Raw genomic sequence first — 23148 nt, forward strand, 5'->3', positions numbered from 1 at the left:
GGAACTACCAAGGGGATAGGAAAGGCATTTGGCACCGCACTATCGCTGCCTTGATGTGAAAAGTAAAAATGAGATGTTTTTGCTTGATTGTGGCTCTGCACACAGAATTCAAAGCATGCTCCAAAGGGTAGGTTTTTTTCCAGAATAAATAATTTTATTATCTGTGAATTGATAACGATTAATGAGCATGATCATGTTTTTATTACAAGAGTTGAACCTTTTTGATGTTTATAAATTTGGTGGGGGTACATTTTTAATTTGCACTGTGCCAAAGCCATGCTGATTCAGTGTGCTCTCTGTAAGGGAGAGGGAGAGACACGATGAAAAGCCACTGACACTGAAATACAGCCATTGACATCGACGGATTCTGATAAGCAGCAGCAAGTTTGTTAGCTGCATCTGATCAGGAGCAAATGCGTTTCCTCTATATCACTCGTATGAATATTATGCTAATCCTTCAGGTGGGTCGAGTTATGTAGCTAATCTACAAATGCTGCAGTAGACTATATTCTGGCAGAGATTATACATCACATGTAGACTGTACACTGTTTATAATGTCATATTTTGTGATTCTGATGCTCTATGCTACACTATACCAAGTAGTACTCTACTAATAATACTGTGGTTTTATTATACTATTTCCAGTAGAAATTATACAAAAGTTTTTCTGCTCAAGGGTCTACAGTTTCTTAACCTGTACAGGACTTTTAAGGAGTCAGATTTCAACTGCTCTGATGAGTGGGTTAGTGTGCTTTTAAGTTTCATGCCCTTTTCCTTAATTACTTGTGCTCAGGTGGTTTTACCCAATCACAGGTTCTTTTGAAGATGTTCCTTAAAGGTCAGAGGAAATGGTCTAATCAGCGTGCCCTTGTGTGTCATCTGCCATAGGCCCTCCCTAGGGAAGGCAGTAGAGAAAAAGCTCTGAAGTCTGTGGGTACCTCTCATTTTATCACCATTACTGTTAGTAGATTACTGCAATTAGCTGTGTGGTCTACACAGTAATAAGAACAGCATGTGTTCAGCCAAGATTAGAAGTGGAAAATGAAACTTCAGTGTGAAGATGCAGTTCTTGTTTCTGCACTGGCTTCAGCTCATGGCATGAAAGAATGAAGAAAGTGATTTAGTATTGTAGACATTTAAGATTCGATATTAAAGAAAAAATGTTAATGAATTTGTTAATTTAATATCCTATTTATACTTAAAACCCTGTAGATCCTAAATATATATTTATCATTATCATAATTCTAGATTTTTTTTTTATCAATCTGTCAATCTGTGGCAAAAATTGATGGCAGTCACCTGTCCAGATGTTGCCATGACCGCCAAATAATAGAAAAGGCCCAGATCATAGGAGTGTAAGAGTGGTTGAACACCTGTTTGACTTGACTGAGAGACACTGTCACACTTTAGCCACACACAAAATTCACATGCAGTTTATCCCAAATTAGACCAAAGCCCACATGCAACATCACACTGATTATTTTGGCTGTTGGTAAATCAGAGCCTTAGGGTTTTGTAAAAAATGAAACTATATATATGTATATGTGTGTGTGTGTGTGTGTGTGTGTGTGTGTGTGTATGTATATATATATATATATATATATATATATATATATATATATATATATATATATATATATATATATATATATATATATAAATATAATATGTGTGTGTGCGCAATGCGCAATATCATTTGATTGGCTGACTGGTACCTTAAAATCGTACATCTCCGAGTTGATTATTTTGTCTTTTGTTCTCTACATTTCAGATATTCAGTCAAATTGTTTGAACATGTGTGCAGATGTTCACAAGTATCTGGCATTCTTGTGATAGGCCCTGCACAACTTTTTTTATTTTTTTATTTTTTTTCTTCCCCCACTTATCTGGGGGAAAAAATGTATATTTCCATAAAGGATGTTATATACCTTCCAGTCTCGTTCTCCAAAACTAAAATGAGCTTTGTATATATGTATGTATGTATGTGTGTATGTATGTATATATATATATATATATATATATATATATATATATATATATATATATATATATATATATATATTATACACAGTTGTGATCAAATTTATTCAACCCCCAATGCTGCGAAGGGTTTTATGGAATTCAGTGCACATTTGTAATTGTGTTCATAATGAAATCTTACAAGGACTTGTTAAAGAACTAAATGCAACTAAGATAGCATCAATTTTTTTTGTCAAAGTATTAAATGGCCTTTTTGTGATTTCTTCATTGACACAATTATTCAACCCCTTTACGACTACCACTCCTAAGAACAGAGGTTCATTCCAGTGTTTTCCATCAGGTATTGAAAACATCTGTAGATGTCAACGAGCAGCAATCAAGCATGATAAGCACCAATTAGGCAGATTTAAAAGGACTGTGATACTCAGCTCCTTCTAGACATCTACTGGTGTGTTTCCAAGCATGGTGAAGGCAAGAGAATGGTCCCAGAAGACAAGAGAAGAGGTTATTGCTCTTCACAAGAATGGCAATGGATATAAAAAGATTGCGAAGTTGGTAAATATTCCAAGAGACACTATCGGAAGTATCATTCGCAAGTTCAAGTTAAAGGGCACAGTGGAAACGTTACCTGGTCGTGGCAGAAAGAAGATCCTGACCGCGACTGCTGTGCACTACCTGAAGCGTAATGTGGAGAAAAATCCCCGCGTGACTGCTAAGGAACTGAAAAAAGACCTGTCAGATGTGGGCACTGAAGTTTCAGCTCAGACAATAAGGCGCGCACTGCATAACGAAGACCTCCATGCCAGAACGCCCAGACGCACCCCCTTGCTGACTCCAAAGAACAAGAAAAGTCGACTGCAGTATGCCAAAAGTCATGTGGACAAGCCACAAAGGTTTTGGGACAGTGTACTGTGGTCAGATGAAACTAAATTAGAACTGTTTGGGACAATGGACCAGCGCTATGTTTGGAGAAGGAAGAACCAGGCTTATGAACAAAAGAACACCTTGCCTACTGTGAAGCATGGCGGGGGGTCAATGATGCTTTGGGGCTGTTTTGCTTCTAATGGTACAGGAAAGCTTCAACGTGTGCAGGGTACCATGAATTCCCTTCAGTACCAGGAGATCTTGGAGGAAAATGTGATGGAGTCAGTCACAAACCTGCGGCTTGGGAGACGTTGGACCTTCCAACAGGACAATGATCCGAAGCACACATCCAAGTCCACTAGAGCATGGTTGAACATGAAAGGCTGGAACATTCTAGAGTGGCCATCGCAATCACCAGACTTAAATCCAATTGAGAACCTCTGGTGGGACCTAAAGAAGGCAGTTGCAGTGCGCAAGCCTAAGAATGTGACTGAACTGGAGGCTTTTGCCCATGAAGAATGGGCTAAGATACCCATAGGTCGCTGCAAGACACTTGTGTCAAGCTATGCTTCACGCTTGAAAGCTGTCATAACTGGAAAAGGATGTTGTACTAAGTACTAAAAAATAATGTCACTAGGGGGTTGAATAAAACTGATAATGATGTGAGCACAGTAAAGACATTTGTGGTTATTCCATCATAAATATTATGTTATGTTTGTCTAATTTATAAGTGCCTCTTTGATATAATTGTAAATAAGATGACTGAAATGATCAAAATCAATGTCAAACTGGCCAAAACACTTTATTTCAGTGGGGGTTGAATAAATTTGATCACAACTGTATATAGGGGTGGGCATAGATTAATTTTTTTAATCTAGATTAATCTCACTGAAATCGTGAAATTAATCTAGATTAATCTATATTAAAATGCCTCATATGCATGCTACCCAAGTAATGACTAAAAGTCAGTTTTTGAGATAGGGTTTCTTAATACAGAGGGTGCATTAGACCAGGGGCTCATCTCCTGTTTCCAAAATGCATCAATGACTGCGTGAGGAAGCTGTTCGATACTTGAAGAAAAAAAACATGCTCAATAAAATGTAGGCTACTCGTTTATTCAGTTAAACATGAATTTGTAAGCCTACATACTGTATGTTTATTTAGCTAAACATGATATTTGAAATGTAAGCCAACATTTTAGTACATTTACCCTCACGGACGTAATTTGGGGGGGGACTTTTTCAAAAGCCGGTTTTGGTTCTCTGCAGTTTTAACGGTTAAAAATAAATATTTAAATAGTGACGAATCTAGCGCTAGGACCATGCAGAAAACGACCGATCCGAGCTCCGCTCCGGTAACACTTTACGTTCCTAAAAATGAATTTTCCATGAAGCAAACCTGGCGACTTCGTGTCTGCATCCATGTAAACACACATATGATTTGTAATTCACAGGTTTGAAAACTCGTTCTCGCCTCTACTGTGCAATTTGGTTAGGAATACAGCCGAGCTAAACTATCAAGTTGAAAGTCATCATAGTTTGCTTATTAAGTCTACCATACTACTTGGAAGCAGAGCGTGCGTACAGTGCTAAAGGCTAAATTGTTAAACGCAGTCACTAGTTCGTAGGTAGCATGTTTCCCACACTGGGTTATCAAAATCATAGCAACAGGTGAGTGGCATATTTGCATCGGGCATCAAGTTTTTAATCATTAATGGGAAGAAAATGCTATAGTTGACTATTTGGATCAAATCCGTTTCCTTAAATTTAGTCCATCATTTTGAAAATTTTTGGTGATGTCATTCAGATTCCAATACATGATATCTGGTCTGTGCCATAGCATCTTTTACCATTCTACTGTGGGCGTGGACCCCAACGGATTGATTGACAGCCTCAGGGTCTTTAGCATGTTTACTAGGGAACAGTATATTTGTTCGCTGCTGTTTTGCGTTGTCCCAATCACGTTTTCCAGATATACCAAGTATACCATTTGCTTGACACTTAGCACCACAGACGTATTTGCAAGGTATGCATTTTGGTCATGTAGAGGTTGCTTTTTCAAGCCTCTGCATTTTACCTTACCCTTAAACATTTTCTCCTATTTCTATGCAAATAAACAGATGTGAATCTTTCCAGTGCTTTACAAATCTACTATTTTCCAAGTGCACCATTTGAATTTTTTCATGAATGAAATTTTTTTTAATAGCTTAGGATGGCAAACCACTACATGCCCACTATAGATTTAATATGCCATATTTGTCAATTGTGATTTTTCACCGCAATCAAAGTTTGTCCTCTGCTTCAAAGTTTGTCCCCATCTGTGCAGTTAGAACACACACACACTAGTGATTACTAGGGGGTTGTGGTGCATGCGTGCCCAGAGCGGTGGGCAGCCCTAGCCCGCCGCCCGGGGATCAGTTGGGGTTAGGTGCCTTGCTCAAGGGCACCTCAGTCATGGCCTCAGGCTTTGGAATTGAACCTCTAGATCAGGGGTGCCCAATATGTCGATCGCAATCTACTGGTCGATCACGAAGGATGTGTGGGTAGATTGCATGACATTAAAATGTAGGGGACGAATGACAGGCTATCGTCCATCTACACTGAGAGTTGTCTTTTGATTGACATACAGGGTAGCCAATCTGACGTCTAAACTTCTGACAACCTACACGTTAACCCGCACTAACTTATTCAGTTACCTTGAAATTTAATTGCCTCAACAAAGGATATAAAAATGAGTGACGTAGCTGCTCCGAGTAAGAAGCCTAAAACCTTTGACATTGACTTTCCTCCAAAAGGTGAACTGAGAAAGGTGAAAGAACTAAAATCCCAGTTGTCCGGACAGCAGTCATTTTTCTCACATTTGACCACAAAAATGAAGGCAGCCACCGAAGCATAATTTCGGGTGAGTCACTTAATTGTTAAACACAAGAAATCCTTCCAAGACGGAGAGATGACTTTAAAAACAAATCAGAAATATTATCTTCAATCAAACTCTTCAGCTATCGAGGAATACAGTTACACGGCGCTATGAAGCCATGGCCGAGGATTTGACCCAGCAACTTTGGAAGTATATTGCGGACTGCGAGTGTTTCTCGCTACAATTAGCGATAATTTAAAGTATTTCATTTATATTTAGTTTTAAGTGTTTATAAAGAGAAAACAGATGTCACTCAGTTTTCAATGGAAACAAATTCCAACGTTCATTTACAGTGATGTCTACCGTTCATGACACATAATGTGAACTAATTCACGTTCAAGTTATTAAAAAATGTTTCGTTCAGTTCAACGTTCACGAAAAAATGAGCGTGTTCAATGAACGCTGTGAATAGTGAATTTACTTGAGTTTCTCTTTTAATAACTTCTGTCCTGTCCTGCCTCTCTTCTTCGCGCAACTCATTTGGGACGTAGATTTGACTTATTACTGCCTCTTTGTTATTACCTTTTGGGAAGAAAAAATATCGAGATATATATCGTATATCGCCATTCAGCTAAAAAATATCGAGATATTATTTTTGCTCCATATCGCCCAGCCTTAATTTTTATAGTAGATAGATCATTTTGACTTGGTCATCTTATAAGTAGCTTGCAAGCTGAAAAGTTGTGGGCACCCCTGCCCTAGATTGCGATATACATTTGATGCAGCTAAAAGCTTGTAACATCAGGTGAAATGGTAAAGTAATTAAGTCCTGCCATACTTGCATAAGGTGTTGTATTTGATCAAATGTATTAGGAATATTTTGGATAAGGGAGATTTGTAGCAATTAGTGTTTATTCATATGAAGGCTATATGTGTGCAGATGATTCTGCATTCGCGTCAACTGTAATGTCACTGAAAGCATAACCGAGTGAATAATGCCACACATGTTGGGGTTAGAGGGCCAATATTAGTATATTATAAACACACACTATGCATTAGTGTCACAATTTCTCGTGCGCTGGTGATTCGCGAGGTCGTGCATGTTTGCTGGGCTCATACACCTTTACAAGGTGGAATTAAAGCACTTGTACGTCACTGTCAAAGTTTATTTCAATAATTCCAAGCACGTTAAACCTAATTAAGTTAAATATTTATACCTATACTCGTAATGATTCGAAATAATTAACTTTTTCATCACATTATTTAATGGTTGTTTATTTTCAAAACACCCAATCTTAACGTCTTCACATTCTCTCATGTTTCGTCCTGGAATTACAAGAGGCTTGTATTTGTTAACGTAATACAAGAGAGCTGTTCAGTCAGACAGTTATTTGTTGTGAAATGAAGTAGTTACAATTTCAAGCATTTTAAAGTACTTTAGCCTAAATTCCAGCACATTTCAAACCTGGAACACAAAGCAACATTAAAATTCGTCAAGTAAATGTTCCTTCCCCTGTTTTTGAAGGGGTGTTCATTTATACTACCACATATCGTTTCAGAGACCGCAGCAAAGAATGTAATGCGCCTAAGTATAAATGCCTCTGCCGTTCGCCCAGGTTCGCACGAGGTGTGCGGAGTCGCACTACGGCCGTTTGCGAAAGTACAAGGTCACATCTTACAACTAAAGTGTTGCCCACCATGTATGAAGACACTAAAATTGTTTTTTTTAATTTTGTAGGATAAAGTTTAGTTTAAGGCTCTGTTTGTTCTATTATTTTATACATGACTGTTCCTGTATATATTTTTTTATGTTGCACATTGCTGTTTTAATAGTGCACATTGCTGCTACCAAAATAGCCACTCGTTTTTATTATTAATTGTTTTGTTGTTTTCCACTGAGAACAAGATTGTTACATTTTTCTTAATTAAATTATTTAAATTTGGCCTAATGTGGTGTATTACAGATCATTTGTATCACTTTGCATCACTTATATCAAACCCACCTTTTGAAATAAGATATTGTAAATTTGATTAATCAAACCAATGACTGACGATAGACTAATCTAAAATTGGCGTAGGCATCTCTTCTGTAAATCGAGAATCGAATCGAATTGTGACCCTAAAATCGGAAATACAATATAATCGAGGATTTAGAGAACCGTGACAACCCTACTATGCATGGATCTGCACCTCAATATTATAATAATTTGGTTTGGGTCAGGATCTTTATCATTCCCCCACCAGGGGGAGTAAAAAAGGTAAGGAAATTATGCAATTTTGTGGAAAAGGTTGTCAAGTTTTTAAATGATGTACATTTACATTTATGGCATTTGGCAGACGCCCTTATCCAGAGCGACTTACATTTTTATCTCATTTTTATACAAGTGAGCAATTGAGGGTTAGGGCCTTGCTCAGGGGCACCTCAGTCATAGCCTCAGGTCTGGGAATCGAACCTGTGACCCTCCGGTCACAAGACCAGTTCCCTAACCGCCAGGCCATGACTGCCCACGATGTACTGATGTACTTTGTATGAATAGGATTGAGGAAAAAAAAATCCAACCTTAACTCTTATTCACAATTGAGCCCCTTGCTGTGGTCTGGTGCACACTCTTTGCTTTAATTATATCTTTGAGATGTGTCTAGAATTCAGTTGGACTCGTCTTGCAAGTAGAATTGATTAGACAAAAATTTGGAAAGGCACGTCCCTCAGTTTGAGGGCCCACATTTGACACTGCATTTATCAAGACAAAAATGAAGCCATGAAGACTAAGGAAGCTCTCTGGATCTCTAATCATAAAATCATAAAGTCGAATCATAAAAAGTCAAGGGTTACGAATCATTTGAAAATCGTATCTAATGGAGTAACGATGCACTATGCTCACTATTCTATACAATTCATTATACTGTATTCAATTTCATTGTATTTGAAACTAAATTTCTTAAGTGTGCAAGATATCTTCCATTGCCGTGAGTCATATCCATTACTGCATCGTGATGAATCATATGATGCATCATTACACCCCTAATATCTAAAGCTGTGTGTATTCCCAGGTCCTTAGTAACCTCAGAACATTTTGAATGAAAGCATAAATTTGAAAATTCTTTAGTATTTTTTATTTTTGAAAATTTTATATTTTATAGTAATGTTTTAATACAGTACAGTAAGCTGGTCGTGTGGCTGATAATCTGTGGGATGGAGGAGACACAGCTTGGGTGAACCAGTGGGTAATTAAAATGTCACCTCTCTCGTTGACCTTAAACTTTCTCAATCTGGCAGCCTACTCAATCAGAAGTCAGAGATTACATGTACCAAGCTCCAATTGCTGAAAAGCACAGAAGAAGAAAATGAGTTCAGACTTGAACAGTGACGCAGCTGTTTTTGTTTGTTTGTTTATCTGTTTAAAGGAGCTACACGGTGCATAAACGTCCCCTCTTTGACTTCCCTATGCTGCCTACGGTGTTCGACAGGAAGCCATTGTTAAGTAAGAAGCATATGACTGCTTGCTTGATTTGCTGAATGGCATATAAAGGTCTGACAACATTCTATGGTCCAAGATTATATGGTCTAGTAAGAACACGTAATTTCAAGTCTTTGGGCAGAATAGCAAGCACGATGGCAGGTGAAAAACAGGCCAGCACATCACCTGTTTTATACCTCCACTAGAGCGCAAACGAAGTCATACTGGGATGACTACTCACCTTTCAAAATGACAAATGACAAAGACCCAATGCCTGTGTCCGGAACTGCACTCGAATGGTTTCAGATACTCACAGATACTTGCAATCCACTCTAAGGGCGTACTCGCACTAGGCACAGTTTGCTCGTTCCGTGCTGGGGCCCGGATCTCCCCACTCCCCCTCTGGCCTGCACTCACACTGGCTTCAGCAACCCGGCTCGAGCACGCTTACGTCATCACAACGCCGCTTTATTTGGGAAAAACAGCGCGCTCGCACAACACTATGGAGCTCATGATTCTCTTTTTATTGTATTTTTGGAGTCGTTTTGGGAGTGCAGAAACACGGTGCAAGCACAGATTTATCGATAATTGAACACAACGATTGTCTGCTAATCGCTTTGCTGCTATGACTGTTTAACGTGAGCATCGCATCACTGACGTCATGTTTGAGTTCCAGCGAAATGAACCAATCACCCGAGGCACCAAGCGGGCCCGGGCACGGATAGCGCTCACACTAGAAGCGAACCGTGCCAGAGTCCACATGAATCGTGCCCTGGCCCACCTCTTCAAGCGGGCCCGAGCACGGTTAACTGATCCGGGCCCGGGCACGGTTGGAGCGCTCACACTAGCCAAACGAACCGTGCTTCGGCAGGCAACCGGGCCCGGATCACAGAGCCTAGTGTGAGTACGCCCTAACTGATCTTTAAGAATGCTGTGGAGAATGATAAACACTTAAAATACAGATGTGCACGGCATATAGATATCCACTACAGTAAAGTTTGTAACACGGCATCTGAATGTGTGTGGGTGGGTGTGTATATACATGTATGCAATTAGTTAAAGTACTCAAGGTTTCCAGAGAAACTGGATGTTTCATACAGTTCATCAAGTTCATCAGCTAAGGTAGTAACGTGCTACGCACACATCTATATATGCATTTATGCAGATGTATTGCATGATTTTACTAATGGTAATTTATATATATATTTATAATCTCACACACTCAGTATGAGCCATATGGATCTGCTTTGTACTGACTATTTGTATTAATCAGGACTGAATATTTTACTTTTACCATGTTTGCCCCCTTTATGCACCTTGGACAACAATGTACCAAAAGGTAAAGTCCTTGGTTGACAAACACTCCTGCCTCATATTTTGGTCTCATTGGCCCCATTCAGGTTATTCCTCTGTACCCGCTGACTATTGTCGCACCTATTCATTTGATAAGAGACAGTGTGATGTTAAAGTTTAGTGTTGCAGAAAGGCAGATGAGCACCTCCTTAAGCTGGAAAGATGTGTAGCACTGCCGTACATTCACTCAAGGCTGCTTAGATGTTGTTGACTGTGGAAATGTAAATGGTAGGGACTGCTTGGGATAATAAAAGCATGAATCAAGATGACTAAGAAGGGGGTGGGAACAGCAGGAAGGAGAGGGGATGTCTGACACATGGATCAGTTATTTATGGGTCCTCTCTCTTCCACCATCAAGTTTAATTAGTGAATTGATGACTTTGATGGCTTCCATTATGCACGAACAGTAGCGACAGCATCTATTCGTAGCCGTCTGTCCTGTCTAAGAGTATTTCCATTATTTATGTATCACCCCAGGAAGAAATGCATGTGTTTGTGCTTAATAAAGGCGGTTTAGCCTTTATTATTCATGCACATTTTCTCTTCTGCTGACTGTTCAACCAACCACTGTAAGGTCCTTTACATAAAACCTTAAAGTGACAGACAGCACAATGAAGAAATTGTGTAGCTGTGACACTGAAAGCATGACTGAGCAAATGCCATAAGTGCGGAAGCCATGAGAGCACCAAGCAGCTCGGGGTGGGGTGGCGGATAAGTGATGGGCCCAGGGAGAAGGATGCACGGAGGACTGCTTACAGATGGAGACAGCCTGACAAACGCTATACAATATCAGTTCAAGCAGAGCTTAAGGGGGGATAGAACCCGACTTGATGAGACTCGAGAATGTCACTAACGCACAATCTGAGACGGTGTAAACATTGCAGAAAGACACAAATGGTAAGAGACTGGCAAATAAAACAATGTTTGCTGCATAGACGACTAATGAGACAAAGGCTTAAAGGAGCCAACTTGTTGGCATGTTTATTTGTTGACCTAAGACTATACAGAAATGTGTACATGCACACCAAAGGACAGAAAGACATGGATACAGAGGAAAGGTTCGGGGACAGCTGCAGGGACAGTATGAAGGCAGTTGTGGCCCAAGCGGGAAAGACCAGCTGTTTCCCTCTGATGATGGTGAGTCACCCTGCCATGCTACCACAGTGTAAAGAGAGAGAGAGAGAGAGAGAGAGAGAGAGAATGCTCCCTCCATCCCACGTGTTCTCCTCCTCCTTGCACCTGTCATCGCCTGCCTAATGAACACATTCCGCCTCTTCTGTACCCCATCACCCTGTCATCTCTCATTAGCGGACAGCAGCCGGGGCCAGAGCAGAGGTGGCAGGAAGTGGTAGCGATTTAGCAGCAGCTCAGCCTCAGAAATGACTGACTGTTATTTCCTCCTGACAGCCCTGGGCGTGACATCAAAAATGGAGTCTGATCTTTTTAGCGACCCATCACAATGGTCACCACACCGTTACCTGTCACCCTGCTGTTTGGCTCAAAGGCCATAGTCGGAAAAGGCACCGACGATCTATTCCATGCGAGTGGAATTGCTTTAATGGGACTGCTCATTCATCCTTTCGGAGGAGAGTGAACCTCAGCACCACCATGCCTCTCCCAAGGCTTGTGACTTCTCTCATTAGGAAGTTGCTGAGCCTTGTTGTCATAGAAATGGTAGCCAAACCAAAATAGAATAGCGTGTGGTGCGAGTCGGAAGATATCAACTTTTGTAACGCGGCAACAAGAACAGTTGCCCGTGATTGGTGTGGGCGTCGGTGAGTGTGGGGGGTGTACACAAGTGTACATGAAAGGGTGTGGGTCTTTCTACAGCTTTTTGAGCTCACACACAGTTTAGGTATATTACATAGCTAACCACTATACTTAAGACAAGATTGTCTGTTCTGTGTGTTGGTGTCCAGTCATGCTATTACATGACTCTGATATTTTTGGCTTTGTCAGCGTACAATTCTGCCATACATATGTCTCTAAAAAAATTGGGTTAAGTGGTTATTTAATTTCACTGATGATTAACGCACTAAATGTCATCTCTGTATTCTACATTAGAAGCACCACTGATGCTGTCAGCAATTAAACTTATTTGCTTACTTTGCAATTATGATTAGTTAAAGAGTTTAATGGCATTCTCAATTGCTGTCTGTTGAATAAACGGTTTCAGATGCACATTGAAATGTATTTTGAATTTTACTGTGCACATTGATCACTGACTCACCGGAGACCTCTCACCTCTCAGGATGGCCTTTGGTCCTGCATGCTCACATGCTCGCTTCCTTTTAGTTTCAAGTTATTTTGTTATTATGCACTCGTTGTGTGACTTGCCACATTACACTTGTTGCAATTGAGATCCTATAACAGCCAGTGTGCATATGCAACAAAGATAAGCTATGAATGTTGTTGGTTATCTGTTTTTGCGTAGTCTTTAATTACCTGTCAGAAATGCAAAATGGATTAGACCACATTAGTTCTTAATGAGTGACCGATGTCTTAATGAGTGCGTATGCTCTCTCATGGCGTGTTTTCATACCCATGATTTTCTGTCTTTTGACAGGAAGAAACATGCACTGTAATTCATTGTGGGGGAAATACTGATCACCATATTACTGAGCATTTAAAATGAGCTGTGATTCATGTCTGGAACACAATCTGTGCAGTGCCACTGTAGGTCAACAAATAAAATCTAGAATCCTGATCACCTTTTAATGGTGTTTGCTTTCGCTACAGTTCTGAGATGTATAGGGACATCATATTTTGAGGTGATTAAGAAGAAACTTACAAAGCTATCAGACAGGGTGATTTCTGTTGTGGAGAGATGGCTCTTCAGCATAGGATCAGAACAAGTGAACATGGTGCAAGTTTTGGAGATCAAGAAAGCAAAGAATCCATTCTGTGACGAGGAGCAGTTCAGTCTTAAGAGAATCATGTTAATCATAAATATTCCATTTTTTAGAGAAGGAGCCTTCTCACTATGCCTGATTTGACTTGCTGGACTTCTCTCCTGATCAGTTTCTCTCTATATGTTGGTCCATTTAGTCTCACCTTCTCTTAATGCTTCTATACTGCCACTAAATGTCAGAGCTTACATGTCTTTGCGCCTTGAGATCTTCAAATATCTCTATGCTAGCAGAGAGGTTTCTGCAGATACAAATGCATATGGTATCCGTATTTTGTCTGGGTCCTTTAGAATGTTAGTTATGGCTTGATGTAAAGCAGAGTGCCTTCTCCAAGCTGTCTGGCCATTTCCTGAGAGGATAGAAAGGAATGTATTTTCTGATTTGTTATTTATATGACTATATCAAATGAGATTTCAATTTTCCCAAACTTGCAAAAACACTTTTTAGACCTATGTGTATGGATACTGTTTTTACTGTAGCTTACACGGACATTAAATGTTATCTTCATAATCATTCAGGACAACAGACTTTGTATTACTGTAATATTCAACATAAAATAATACAGCAAATATATGTATTGCTATAAATGGACTTCTCCAGACCATGTTTAGTTTGACATATTCACTGTAGTTCATTACATGCATCCCTGGGCAACTCGAAGCACTGGTATTGCTATGAAGGTGTGTGGCCAGCCTCCGGGTCCCCAAACGGCTAGTCTCTGCTTAGATGTGGCCAACTGCACTGTTAAGCCTGCATTCTTTACACTGGCTGTGGGCTCAAATATTCAAATAACCTTTTGCTAAGAATGCCATCGCTTGTGAAAACAGAGCTGGGTAGATAGATTAGTGTCTTCCTTATGTGTTGTGTCCATATGTGCCACTTCTGAACTGATGTTTGCCCACACATTCCTTCTGTGTGAAAGAAACCTCCATTCTAGTGTGTGAAATAGGAAAATGAATAATAAAGCAGGAGTTGAAGAAGAAAGCTGTCTCGGAACTTGCAGCTTTCTGCATCTGCTCGTAAGAAATGTGGTATGGTAGTTCCTCCAAACGTTTCTGTGGTGATGCTGCTATGTAGGATCAGGAGAGAGTAAACCATGCTGCTGCTACAGGAAGTGGCTTATCAAGTCAGAGCTGTGAATCTTGTGTACAGGGAATGAGTTGTTATCGACATGCACACAAGGTTTTACTTGGAGTTGCTGAAGTAAATCAATGGTTGTAGAATCGTGGACTTCTTGACTCTAGGCCATTCAAGGTCAAGCACTTGTATGAAGAGAATAACCGTCTTTTGTGTAACGTCTTGATAGTTAAATGGTGATCACTCTTCACAGGTATATTTGCAGACAAGCTGAAAGCAGGATTGTGAATGTTTTCTACCAAATGTGTTTTTCTTCAGCTGGACAACGTGGATGAGCAGGCCGCACAAATCCGCAGAGAGCTGGATTGCAGACTCCAGGTCACGGACAGAATTGCCAGAGTATGTCATTGGAGCTCGTTTTACTGCTGTTGGGATTTCAGCACTACATTACATACGTGTAATTTACTTAAATTGAACACTGTTCTCTCGTGTACAACATTAAAGAGCATAGGCAATACAAATCATTTGGTGGGTTGGTTTTTATCCATGAACCATCATAGCATTGTTCACAGGTGTTCTTGTATGAATTCCATATTCCCACAATACTTTTTTGCACAGAATGCACTTTGTTAATGTGTCTGATCCAAAACAAGCCAAGTCAAACATTTTTTTCAGGATGAAATGGATCACTAAATCATTTGAGAACCATTGTGACTTGTTTATAGTTGCATCTTAAATGATTATACAGTCTAGTCTAGATTTCTGGAGCATTATCCCAGGCCCATGTGACAATATACTGAATTTTCCTGAAAACACTTCTCTAATATACTTTATAGGAGAGGAAGTACCCCAAGTTTGTGTCTAAGGACATGGAGCTGATGTATGTAGAGGAGCTGAGATCATCAATCAACCTTCTCATGGCCAACCTGGAGAGCCTGCCTGTAGCCAAAGACCTAAAGCCTAAATCCAAGCCCAAACTAACACCTATGAACAGCTTCTTGGACATAGGAGATGAGAGTGACCTTCCCCTTTCTAAATCGGACGTGGTCCTGTCCTTCACACTAGAGGTAAATCAGCAGGAGGCTTTCATCCTCTCCATTCATTCATGGTTACCTGTGTTGTTTACTGCCAAAGGAATGTGATTGTGTGGAGAGTATTTATGGACACTATTTTTACAGACATCTTTGACTGTGGTGATGGTAATGTGATATCCAAGTTTATCTCTTTCTTTTTTTATTTGTATAAATTTGTTTACTTGTAATATTAGTTGTAGAATTCTGACATTCAATCAAAATGATTTCTCCAGGGAATAATGGATTTGAGATGCTTGTACAAAATCAGATCCTTGTGTCAACAGCTTACCAAGTCCACACCCACATTAACTGAGATCACTTAAATGATGAGAACCTATGGTGCATATGGTCTTTTGTACACCAAGTTCCCACTCAGGACTTATTGCGAATTACCCTCCCAAATACAGGTTTATGACTGAAGCCAGCAGTGGCAGTGTTTTTAAAACACTTTAGATTATCCGGAGACTGTTCCGCAGAACATCTGATCACGGGAGTGTCACTGTCAAGTGATTTATTTTTATTTTTTAAAGTGAATATGGCTTTAGCTCTTAATGTTTGCTGATATAAGTAAGAAAAATGTGTTGCAATCGGTTTATTTCAAGCATTTAAAAATAACCACTTGAGAGTGAAACGTGACTGCTGTTGCCTTTTTGGGTCTCTGTGCAGGTTGTGATCGTAGAGGTACAGGGCCTGAAATCAGTGGCTCCCAACAGAATTGTGTATTGTACTATGGAAGTCGAAGGAGGAGAGAAGCTTCAGACAGACCAAGCAGAGGCCTCCAGACCACAGTGAGTATTAAACTCTTTACCTTCACATCCCATTCATCATCATAGCCCTGTGATGTACGTTTTGGAACCAGTTTCAGAAACTTAATGTATTCCCCATAACCTGACATTGCTCTGTGGCTCTATAGAGTCGCAGGTCAGTCCCCACTGTAGGTTCTGGCACAAGGTGCTATATTGGCATGAGGAAATCTGAGGTCAAGTTGACCTCTTGCACACGTTACACTAATGTCCAGAAATGAGCATCACAAATGAGATTTTCATAGTGTAGCTTATTCAAAAACACCACAGAAGTCCTGGATGGTGGCAGAGTTCAGTTGAAGGCCAAAAATGTTCCCAAACCCACAATATTTTTCACAATTTGTTAATCATTTAACATTTTGCTTAAATCAGATCTGTAAATGTCCTTCAAAATATTTGACATTTGTCATTTCCTTCAGGATACGAGGTATTTTTATAGTCGTAGGTCCCTTGAGGAGGAAAGACGCTTTGCATAGTGATTGGCATTTCTGATGTATTACAAATGTACTAAACCAGCTGAGGTACTCTGAAGACCAAATGTAGCCTCAGGCGTCTCCTTTATAATGACAATTTGAAGGTGTATGGAAACATCCTAAATTATCTCAATGCAGTTTTTTGCCCTTCATGAACCAAAACCTGGCAACAATTATTGTCTTTAATCATGGCAGTAAAACTTCACATTTATTCTTTATATGCATGCTTACATCTTTGATTAGAGTTGGACAATACCAAATTACTAGGATGAAACTCAATTAAAATAATTTGAACTGATTATCTGCATAAATGTAATTGAGTGTATGACACTTTAGAGTGTGTTTGTATTTTTATTTTTTTTAAGTCCCAAAAGATTTCTTTTGGAAGAGCTCACATTTATTTCTGGTACTAATCTCTAATTTCATATTGATGTCTTAGAAAATGTGGAAAATTGAATTATGATAAGAATGCGTTTTGCATGTAGATTGAATATTCATGATCCTATTTTGTTTCATTAGACATTATGACTGCACAGATATTAAAGTACTGGCTTGTTGCATTTGGTTGCAACGAAAGTTGCGTGTGCGAGTGTCAATTGCTAAGCGGGAAGACTGCTAGCAACCGCGGACAATCTATAATAGTAGCAAAAACATGACGTGGCGACTCATGAAGTGGGTGACCCCTGGTTTATTCAATATTGACGGCAGCCTAACTTTTTGATTGACAGCTAATTGAGCAATAGAACACGAGAGGGAGTGTGTTATCGTGAATATATGTACATGCCGTTACTTGACAACGCGTCCGCGGAGTGATACAGAGAATGAGAATACCGTGCTGTTATCACACATATCTGCAGGGTTAGAACACTTCTCAACCAGTCGGATTGTGAACTAACTGTTGTATAATTGGTGAATAATCATTTAGTGTTAGAAGGGGAGGGACAACTGTGAATTTTGATTGGACATAAATTTAAGTAGATTTCTCGATGGGACCAATTAGGTTTACAAATTTATATGTAATTCATTGGCCCTTTGGCGAGCTACTTGGAAAGGGGTGGCGACCGACGTGTTGGAGACCCCTGCCATACAGTCTTTCACTAAACACCCTTTCAGTGGTTCTGATGAACTCGTGTATACTCTCCTGAAGATCAATCCACATGTGGGGGGGGGGGGGGGGGGGTACACTTCAGCTACACACACACTGAGAAGGAGTCTGACCTATGGCTGCATATATCTAGTATGTAGATGACTGATCAGTCATGGCATATGAGTAGGTGGGACCTTTAAATAGTGGTCAAAGTGATGCAGAAGATGGCTGCACAGTGTGATGACTGTAGAAGGCAAATGTTGACTTGAAGGGCAAATCCTGGACATTTCACGCATTGTAGACATCCTGGCACCACATTTGATTAGGTCCCAAAAAGAGGACGTGTCTGAGAAAGGGGACACATGGTCATCTTCATTTTACAGCCATAATTCTGGACATAATTTTTATCAAAACTAAATATCCCCTAATATTCTGAAATGTAGATTGTTTGAATTGTACACCGCATAAAACGTTGTATTACCTTTGGTCTATATGAAACTAATCGTGTGGCACTCACTTCACACAACTTCACACCAACTCTTCTTTGTCATCAGGTAGATACCCTACTTCACTGCTATTTAAGCCCACAACAGCGACCAAGTTATTGGAAGGTTGTCACCATCAGCTTGGGGAGAGACAGAGAAAACATTAGGAAGGATGAAGAAAAAATATGCTTGCACATTCTCTTGACAGGACAGCAGTCTGTGATCACACAAACAATCCCCATAGCACATGTAAGCATTGGTGATTGAATGTGACACAGAAAATCATGTAGTGAGAGGTGTGTTCATTCAGATAGGGGGAGAAGCCAGAGGTTGGTCTGGTACAGTTTCTGTCAAAACTGGAGCAGGTAACCAAGAAGATGACCTTCAGGGAGAGTTTTGTTTGGGTGCCAAATGTAGATGAGCGAGAAGCTTGTCCAGAGGAGTTTCTCATACTGAAACTGAAGTCATTGGTCTCCCAACTGATCCAACTTTGCCTGTAGAGCTGTGAGCCTCTCCATGATCATGTTGGGTAATTTCTGCAGGCGTTCGATAACTGTCCCCACTAACTGATGCACCAGGGCAATGCCTAAACCAATCAGCAGAAACCCAGTGATCAAAGTTGGATATGACCAAATGGATATACATTCTCAATGTCTTCCAGGGAGAGAGGCACGAGACAAACCATGCGATGTCGCCCACGAGTCAAGCGCATATCCAGCTGAGAACGTTCCATCTGTACATGCGGGTTCTCCGGCCTCATGACTCATGGAAAAATTGTATCAATTGCGTTGAGAACACTTAATTCGATTCTTGTTTAACATTTCAAGAGCAGTGGCAGGGTATTAAGACGAGCTGGAGAAGCTAAGCTAAGCCAGGAGCAAGAGAGAGTGCATCCGCCCCTCGTGAAAAGCCCCAAAAAAGAGATTAGTGCTCCAAAGCGCTTTCAGCTTGGCTATGATCCGAACTTTCATGCCATGCAGTATTAATAGCATATCTCAATTCAGAGACCCATTACTCCCATGTATGATGTTTTTCCTTGACATGATGCAATCATAGTCTTGAGTGCTAGTTAGCTGCATCCCCCAAATACTGGAGAGGCACCTTCCTTTTGTTCCTTACGTATCTTCATGCAGCAAACATGAAGCATATGTAACCACATGTTCCCCTTTTTCAGACCGTTGAGTAAGAACAGCTCCAAGACCAAATGTCATTCATTCCTAAAGGCTTTGTGGAGTCAGGAGGACTAGAGGTGACTTTTGTAATGCCACCTTCAAATGATCAAAGCTTGCTAACATTCTGGAGTCCAATCTTACACAGCCCCTTTTCCTTTGCAAGGCATGCAATAGAGCAGCATGCTCTGAAAAATGTGATATAAATCTTTCATACAACCTGCAAGACCCAGGAACCATTGTATGTGTTTCACTAGTTGCAGTATTTGTATTCTGTGCTGCTTCTACCGTTGACACTTACCTAACCCCTTCCTCTCAAATATGTCCCAAAAAACAGTGACTGACTGCAGAAGGCTCATATATATATATATATATATATATATATATATATATATATATATATATATATATATATATATATATATATATATATATAAATTAAATTATATATAAAACGCGTTAATTTCGATTAATTACAGGAAAATTAACGCACTAAAAAAATTAACGCATTTTAACGCATGTTGGGGCTAACACGCAGGTCAGTAATGATAACTTAGCTGCTAAATGTATTCCTAGTACGATAGGGTGACCAAACGTCCGTATTTCCCGGGACATGTACGTATTTCACATCCTGTCCCTGGCGTCCCGGTTTTTTTTTAAGTGAGGAAATGTCCTGGTTTTTAAATTACCTTCATTGGACCATTAAGACTGGATTAAACTTTTGCGAGTGACCGTAGCGCGCGACTCCGCACGCGTTTATACATGACGCGTCATATTTGTGGTGTTCGCTCTCTGTGGTCGAAGATAAAGGCTTACAAGAAGCGCTGCACATTGCGTCAACTGATACTAACTACCGTCCAGAAAGACAATGTCGAAGAAAATCCAGCAGCTGTATGATGAGGAAAGGGAAGTAAAACAGGTTATTGTGAAGAGCGCCACAAATGTGGCTCTGACTGGGGATCACTGGACCTCTGTTAGCAACAAGAATGATCTTGGTGTGACAGCTCATATTATAGATGATGAATCTATAGATGAAGATCCAGTCATTTGCTTTGACCATGCAGAAGACCACTTCTAGGCACCATGGAGATGCCTGTGGCAGAGGCCTGGGAAATTAAAGAAAAAATATACCATCTAAAACGGTATTAAAAAACATCTTATGATTTACTTCAATTCTTCCAATATTCTGAGCAAAACTCCCAAAATTAAACATTTTTGGTCAGAATTTCCAGTGTTCTGAACTGTTTTCTGCACTCATCTATTGGTCTGTGTAGTAGACTGGTGGAAAAATAAACAAGATGTTGAAGTTTATGATTATGTTCATTGATTCATTCATCATTCAAACTTAAATTAATATTTATCATGTTAAATACTGAAATGCGATTAAAATGCGATTTATTTCAAATAATTAATTACAAAGCTTCCGATTAATTTGATTAATTTTTTTTAATCACGTCCCACCCCTAATATAAATACATTTATTTATTTTTTTCCAAAATAATTTTTCAGGTTTTCTAGTAACTGCTATATATGTTGAAAGTGCTGTTGGACATTCTTATAATATGAAACGATATTAAAATGTAGAAATCACTTGCCAAGAAGGTCCTTGAGCACATCATTCATTAATCTCTACAAACTGGTGGAAAACTTGTATTTGTGCTTCTTTGTCACAAAGGCGGTTTTGTGGACGTCTTCATCCATACTAACCTGCCAGTGACTTTGAGGTCTAAGGTACTGAAGACAGAGATTCCATCCAAAGCTTTGACAATTTCTTGAATTTGTCATGGCAAAGCCATCCAGATGTGTTGCATCAAGACTTGTGCATAAACATGTCTTGCTGACCTTTTTAGGGTAAATGACTATGTAAGCACCCAAAGGTGAAGTAGATGGTTCATAACGGAGGAAATGGAAACCATTTGAAGGACTCGTAAGACTGTGTTGATGGCAACCGCATAGGCCTTCTTACAGACAGGAATTTTGTCGATTTGATGTCTGATCACTTTACTGTCACCTTAAGCATCAATACATGCTGTGGGCCACTCTAAAAGGTCTTGTACTGAAAAAACAGTAACTACAGGTTGCTTCAGCATTCATAACCAAGTAGATGTTTTCAACAGTGGAAACTGATCAAGAGCAAAATATAGACTAATAGGATCAAGACCTGAAAAAGATGGACTAGAGCAGGGGTGCCCACAATATTTCAGCTTGCGAGCTACTTATAAGATGACCAAGTCAGAAAGATCGACCTATTTATTTTTTTGCGGCGTGTGTCGATTGTTGACTGGGGGGGGGGGGGGGGGTTGCGTGTGTCAAACCCTAGACGTCAGATTGGCTACCATGTATGTCAATCAATATACAACCGCCAGTGCAGATGGACGATAGCCTGTCATTCATCCACTACTTTTTAATGTCATGCGATCGACCCACAATTCCTAAATCGACGTAATGGGCACCCCTGGACTAGAGGAATAAATAGAGTTGGAAAAATCAAGATTCATACCTGTTACCAGAAAGTCTAGATCAAGAATGAGTCCTGAATGCACCAGACAATTAATAACCCTTCTGTGCAGATGCACAAAATAATCACTTTACAATGCTAACAAGGATAGCAGTTTCATAGCTAGCTATGGCTATCTTTTGAGGTACTCGTACAGCTTAGCAGTTTGGTACTAATCATTTTAATTCAAATGTTATGAGAACATCCTCTGCACATAACGTATTAAAGTACTTGCACCTAGATGGAGAACTGTCATGTTCCTTGGTGAGGATAATGCCAAAGTAAACTAATTAATGTAACCTCTAGTTCAAAATACACTGCCTCAGACATGAATCTCAAAGCACTAATTGATTAAATGCTGGTATTTTGTCCTCATAAGTAGTTTGCTGGCTATATTCTACTATATATTCTACTGGCTATATAGTCTACTTACTGCCTTATCTGCTGATTCAATAAAACTGTAGCCACTGTATTATGTAGCCAAAAAGGAAGACCTTCAGACCCTGAAGGCCTAGTTTGAAAGGCCTCATGTTGTCTGTTATATGTTGGTGTGCACTCATTCAACAGATATTTAGGTGTGTGGTTAAGAGTTGGTGCAGTGGAATCTTCACAGTATTTCTATGTAAAGAATACATCCTGTGTAGAGTGCAGATGCCCCCTTAATGACACATGCCCCCATCAACCTGAGCAGAAACGGGCCAAGTTCATACCCTCCTTTCCTGCCATTGTGCTGCTGCCCTGATGTCATTTGTGCCCTATTCCATGTTTTTTTTGCTCAATAAATGTTCCCATATGTACTGTACAGTACATTTTCCAGCTAATATGTAATTGAATGTTTTTTAGTGCATTATTTAAGTTATCTTTTGTGTTGAAGCCATAAACTTTATTTCCATATTCTCATTGGTTTTAAGGAACTACACTTGGCTCCAATAGTTGTGCCAAATAACAGGCAAAATTCATCAAGCCCAGATAAGCTGTGCTGCTGATCTTCAGCTAAGGAAAGGCAATCTTTGTGCACATCATCTGATGCACAGAATGGATTGATTATTTAGCACACTGTCATT

The 23148-nt window shown here is 39.8% G+C and overlaps 1 protein-coding gene across 6 annotated transcripts in view; it reads left to right on the top strand.

Annotated features, from left to right (window-relative positions):
- The window catches only part of cadps2 (Ca++-dependent secretion activator 2), a 118040-nt gene that overhangs the window by 43753 nt on the left and 51139 nt on the right, over nt 1-23148 (top strand). For all 6 annotated transcript variants that reach the window (XM_077007307.1, XM_077007306.1, XM_077007310.1 and 3 more), the window contains exons 4-6: nt 14816-14896; nt 15334-15564; nt 16237-16358. In XM_077007307.1, coding sequence (XP_076863422.1) covers nt 14816-14896; nt 15334-15564; nt 16237-16358 — 434 coding nt within the window. The remainder of the gene's footprint in view (nt 1-14815; nt 14897-15333; nt 15565-16236; nt 16359-23148) is intronic.

The sequence above is a fragment of the Brachyhypopomus gauderio genome, chromosome 5 (assembly GCF_052324685.1).
Source record: "Brachyhypopomus gauderio isolate BG-103 chromosome 5, BGAUD_0.2, whole genome shotgun sequence".
Classification (NCBI taxonomy): domain Eukaryota; kingdom Metazoa; phylum Chordata; class Actinopteri; order Gymnotiformes; family Hypopomidae; genus Brachyhypopomus; species Brachyhypopomus gauderio.